This window comes from Salvelinus alpinus, chromosome 31 (assembly GCF_045679555.1).
Source record: "Salvelinus alpinus chromosome 31, SLU_Salpinus.1, whole genome shotgun sequence".
NCBI lineage: Eukaryota > Metazoa > Chordata > Actinopteri > Salmoniformes > Salmonidae > Salvelinus > Salvelinus alpinus.
Genome location: NC_092116.1, coordinates 4,672,076 through 4,678,075, shown reverse-complemented (window position 1 = coordinate 4,678,075; position 6,000 = coordinate 4,672,076). Strand labels below are relative to the sequence as shown.

Here is a 6,000-nt window from a genome sequence, read left to right as displayed (position 1 = left end):
TCCAAACGAGCTTCAATGCCATACAACACTCCTTCCGTGGCCTCCAACTGCTCTTAAACGCTAGTAAAACCAAATGCATGCTTTTCAACCGGTCGCTGCCTGCACCCGCACGCCCGACTAGCATCACCACCCTGGACGGTTCCGACCTAGAATATGTGGACATCTATAAGTACCTAGGTGTCTGGCTAGACTGCAAACTCTCCTTCCAGACTCATATCAAACATCTCCAATCCAAAATCAAATCAAGAATCGGCTTTCTATTCCGCAACAAAGCCTCCTTCACTCACGCCGCCAAACTTACCCTAGTAAAACTGACTATCCTACCGATCCTCGACTTCGGCGATGTCATCTACAAAATAGCTTCCAATACTCTACTCAGCAAACTGGATGCAGTTTATCACAGTGCCATTCGTTTTGTTACTAAAGCACCTTATACGACCCACCACTGCGACCTGTATGCCCTAGTCGGCTGGCCCTCGCTACATGTTCGTCGTCAGACCCACTGGCTCCAGGTCATCTACAAGGCTATGCTAGGTAAAGTGCCGCCTTATCTCAGTTCACTGGTCACGATGGCTACACCCACCCGCAGCACGCGCTCCAGCAGGTGTATCTCACTGATCATCCCTAAAGCCAAAACCTCATTTGGACGCCTTTCCTTCCAGTTCTCTGCTGCCTGCGACTGGAACGAATTGCAAAAATCTCTGAAGTTGGAGACTTTTATCTCCCTCAACAACTTTAAAAATCTGCTATCCGAGCAGCTAACCGATCGCTGCAGCTGTACATAGTTCATCTGTAATCTACCCACCCAATTTACCTACCTCACCCCCCATACTGCTTTAATTTATTTACATTTCTGCTCTTTTGCACACCAGTATCTCTTCTTGCACATGATCATCTGATGATTTATCACTCCAGTGTTAATCTGCTAAATTGTAATTATTCGATTTATTGCCTACCTCATGCCTTTTGCACACATTGTATATAGATTCTCTTTTTTTTCTACCATGTTATTGACTTGTTTATTGTTTACTCCATGTGTAACTCTGTGTTGTCTGTTCACACTGCTATGCTTTATCTTGGCCAGGTCGCAGTTGCAAATGAGAACTTGTTCTCAACTAGCCTACCTGGTTAAATAAAGGTGAAAAAAAAATAAAAAAAAATAATAATTTAACATGCTGATAGAAATTTGGTGAAACTGATTTAAGTTTCCCTGCATTAAAGTCCTCGGCTACTAGGAGGACCGCCTCTGGGTGAGCGTGTTCTTGTTTGCTTATGGCGGAATACAGCTCATTCAATGCTATCTTAGTGCCAACCTCTGACTGAGGTGGTATGTAAACAGCTACGAATAATACATTTGAGAACTCTCTCGGTAGGTAGTGTGGTCTACAGCTTATCATTATATACTCAACCTCAGGCGAGCAATAGCTCGAGACTTCCTTAGATATCGTGCACCAGCTGTTTACAAAAATACATAGACCGCCACCCCTTGTCTTACCAGACGTCGCTATTCCATCCTGCCGGTACATCGTATAACCAGCCAGCTGTATGTTGATATCGTCGTCGTTCAGCCACGACTCCGTGAAGCGTAAGATGTTAGTTTTTAATGTCCCGTTGGTAGTTTAATCTTCCCCGTAACTATCGATTTTATTGTCCAATGATTGCATGTTTGCTAGCAGAATTGAGGGAAGTGGGGGTTTATTCGATAGCCTCCGAATTCTCAGAAGGCAGCCCACTCTCCGGCCTCTCTTTCTCCACCTCCTCTTTACACAGTTCACTGGGGTCGGGGCTTGTTCCCAAGGGAGCCGTATATCCTCCGCCTCGGGCTCGTCAGAGTCATGAAAGAAGAAAAAGGATTCTGCTAGTCCGTGGTGAGTAATCGCAGTCCTGATGTCTAGAAGTTATTTTCGGTCATAAGAGACGGTAGGGGCAACATTATGTACAAAATGAGTAAAAAAAAAAGTTACAAACAACATAGATAAAAAAAAACACAAAACACAATCGGTTGGGGGCACGTAAAACGTTTGCCTTCTGCTCCGGCGCCATTAACCCGTCTGTGTGCATATTTCAAGACATGGCATATGAGGGTGCTGTGGGATACCCAATTGGGTGGACCAATATTTTTTTTCAAAATCATCGCCATCACTACAACAGTGGATGAATCAAATGTACTCTTATTTAAATAATCGAAAAGGTGTGAGCTACGGAGAAAAATAGAACAGTGCAATTTGAGGCCATATGGCAGAGTGCTACAAGCACTGGAACGTTCCAGGGGATGAAGGATAAGTGTGGTCGAGACATGTATGTTTGTGGTTGGAACATGTGTGTCTGAGCAGGTATGATGTCATTGATGTTTATTGTAATGTGTGTGCGTCTGATTGTCTTTTGTTCATATATGGTTGTTGTTTGATAAAAAACTAATAAACCAGATCCACTGCATTTTTTAAAATGTTCCCCTCTAATCAGGGGGACCGATTTAGACCTGGAACACCAGGTGGGTGCAATGAATTATCAGATAAAACAGAAAAACAGCATGCTCCGGACCTTGTAGGGTTAGAGTTGAATACCCCTGCTCTACACCGTCTTTGGCTATGAAGCGGTTTCCTGGCGATCACTTGCTCTGCAACTATGGAAAAACAATGACAACACACACATAAGTAGTAGAGATAAAAGGTAATAACATGGTCAATCAAGTTAACCGGTATGAATAGATCATTTATTTCATAAAACAGTAGTTATATACACTTCAAGTGAGATACAGTTCCAGTTTTGACCTTGCTAACCTCCCACCCAAGTCCAACTCTTACTCAATACAACAGAAAAGAGTCCATTGGAAATGTCACACATTAAAACAAGAGGGCATAGTCAAACTGACAAATCAAAACAAAGCATAAAGAAAAGCAGATTTACTACAAATCTAATGGCCAGAACTCATCATGATGCCTCTATTATTCTATTTCATGGCGAGGTCAGATTTGTAAAAAATGTATTCAATAATTTAAAAACGGGCCATTTATACTTACCGGGTTGCACTTCTGTGATATAAGGCGTGTTCACATGCTATCAGAGTTACCGGAAGCTCTTCAAAAGCACATACACACAACACACACAAGGATCATCGATGGTCACGTGTGAGGGACACTGATACAGTATGACAGGAAGTACTCAACAAGACAAAATAAAAATCCTAAAAACATGGGATAAATTGTCCAAACGACAGTGTGAAAACTACAGGGGTGAAACTGCACGAGGTGACAAGAATGATTGTTCTTTTTTATTGCAGTATTGCAGCGTTCCCCGCAAAAAGGGAGTGCATCCGTCTTCATACAGTGATCTGAATGTCTACGTGCACAGGGGGGTGAGGAGTGATCCACAACAGCCAAAGGGGATCACTAAATGCTTGGGGGGCTCTGGAGTATGGCGCGTTCTGTACGGTACCTGCATTCGGACCTAGCCTCCAATACATTCAGAATCATCTACAGAGGAGTTATCTTTTTTGGCAGGTGGTGGTGGTGGCGGCAGACATGAAAGCAGTAGTACGATCTGTGAACTGAACACCACACCAAAGCGTCTTGTTGAACAACTCTCTCCCATTGAGCTCACACCTTGAAACCAAGGCTGGTGTGTTCAGTTAGTTTGAAACGGGGTAAAATCAGAGCTCCTAACACGACGCAGGTCTTTCAGCTACATTAGCAAAGGCATTACGGGAACAGGGAACATACAGCGTGCAATAGATCTGAGCCACTCTGCCCTTACCATGGAGTAAGACCGCTTCTGATTGGGTTACAGCACATACCGAGTGAGAACATCCAATAGAGGAAGGGCATACTGAGGCCAAATAGGGACACCAGCATTTCGACACAGGAGATCCTAAGCAATCTCTTTTCCTTTTCGGAGTCGTCTATTGCACACCGGCATCGGTAGCAAAACACATTTGGTGCAGCAGCTTCAAAATCAAACCGTTACATATATTAAGATATGACACTTCAAATAGAAACAAAGAAAACAGAATAATTCATTGATGATAAATGAAATGTGCAAAAAAGAAAAATAACTGAAAAAAATGCAACCGACATACACAACGACACAGAAGATTCTCGTAATCTACCTTAGCCGTTCCAGTTTAAAACCACTTTAGTGTATGTATAGGACATCATTAAATATCACTTCCATTTATTTTACCCAGGCAGCTTATTTCCTCATTGAAGAGGGTTGGTAAAATGTTTCTTTAACAAGTTAACCGTAACATTGTGGTGCCTCAAACAATACTACATACAAAAAAAAAAATGCTATTTGTTGTATTTCCAATGAATCTTCATAAGAATAAAAATCAATTCACTATCCCCTCTTTTCAAGCCGATGAACAGTTGTCCCCAAATCAAACACCCACGGCTTCTCCTTGGGAGTCTTTAGGTCATAGAATGGTACGGAAACAAATAAAAACAAACGAATGAACGGCAAACAAATTAAAAACACATTGAAACCACATCAGACCAAACAAAAAAAAAACAAAGGCTAACAGTAAAAATCGCAGCTGATTTGTAGGAATGACCAACGGCAACGGAGGCTGGGAGTAGAGGTAGAAAGGGAGGAGAAAGTGAGAAAGAGGAACTAGCATCCCTGCTATAGACATATGGGAGTGTACAGTACATTCGAGAGCATCCTTCGTCTGCCCGGTTCGATTTGGGGAAGGGGGACAACATGTGTTGAGGGGGGTCATAATAAGTCCTCGTACCCCCTTACCCCAGTCTTTTCCAGACCTCCAGTGTCTCTGCTCCATGAACCAGGTCCAGGGGGAACACAGTGGCTGGTTTTCCCCATCCGTGAGCACTCCGAGCCTGGGTATGTCCATGCCAGGGAGGGCATGTCTATCTGGGTCCCAGAGGGCAGCTCTCACACACAGCCTGGCCTGGGCTAGTCTAGTGTTTCATACGGTCAGGTGGAGTACTGGGTCGGAGAATGAGCGTGTGTCTGTGTTGTCTTGCTACTGGATAACTGGACTCAGCGCTTTAGGACTGGACTGTTCCGCTCCTGCAAGGCCTGAAGAACCTGAGGACGCCAAAAGGAGAAACAAGGAAATATCAGTCATGTTAAACAGGGAGCATGGAGTTCATACCATACTCAAAGGAAGAGGCATGGTGTATTCAATCACATATGAAAGGGCTTCCAGGAAATTCCATCAAGCCTCATTCTTTAGAATGCTGTACACAGACAGTGGTGCTAACTAACAAAGCACAAACCTAGAGCTGACATAAGTGTCCCTTCCACCACCTTCCTAATTCTGTTGCGCCGCACCTGAAAGAACGTCTATTTTCAAGATACTATTTTGAAGTCAGCTGCCTCAGAAGGCTTCTTAGCACATCCCTCGTAAAAACAAAAACCGAAGAAAACCAGAGATGTCCACGTCTGTGTGTGTCATCTCACCTGCCCCCATTTCCTGTTCTTGCTCGTCATGTGGACGGCGTGGATGTGTGAGAAGAGCTGGTCGGGGGAGATGTGGTCGGGCAGGCGGGTGAGGAACTGGGCGTTGTGGATGAAGTCCATGCGGGTCAACACGTCTTCGTATAGGCGCAGGATGCCCAGGGCCACCCGGAACAGGAACTCGTCACCGTCGCGACAGAACACGTCCCACACCCGACACGCCAGGTCCAACGGCAGCGACTTACTGTACAGGGTGAAGATCCTATAGATAGATAGAGAGATACTTTATTTGGTTACACCTTTCCATATTGAACCATTGAGGTACAAAAGGTATCATACAGACAGAGGCCTGCCGTTATTTTCACACACAAACACATTCACAGGCGTGAGTAGTCCATCGAGACACACCAAGCATACACTAACGAGCACAAAACCACACACAGTCCAATGCACAAAAAATATAACAATGAGCAAGAAGAGAGAGTGAGAAAGAGAATGCAGATAAGGACAATGGCATTTGAACAGATACGGCTCTGTAAATCAGCAAATTCCCAAACTATCTACAGATTAAATGTATTTTCC

At 44.0% G+C, this 6,000-nt stretch overlaps 1 protein-coding gene across 4 annotated transcripts in view; it reads right to left on the bottom strand.

Annotated features, from left to right (window-relative positions):
• Nucleotides 1-2,686: 2,686 nt before the first annotated feature.
• Nucleotides 2,687-6,000, bottom strand: part of LOC139561312 (TBC1 domain family member 14-like) — an 85,825-nt gene continuing 82,511 nt past the window's right edge. For all 4 annotated transcript variants that reach the window (XM_071378324.1, XM_071378323.1, XM_071378325.1 and 1 more), the window contains 2 exons: nt 5,422-5,680; nt 2,687-5,046 (listed from right to left, as the gene is read on the bottom strand). In XM_071378324.1, the coding sequence (XP_071234425.1) occupies nt 4,999-5,046; nt 5,422-5,680 (307 nt within the window). In that variant the 3' untranslated portion in view covers nt 2,687-4,998. The remainder of the gene's footprint in view (nt 5,047-5,421; nt 5,681-6,000) is intronic.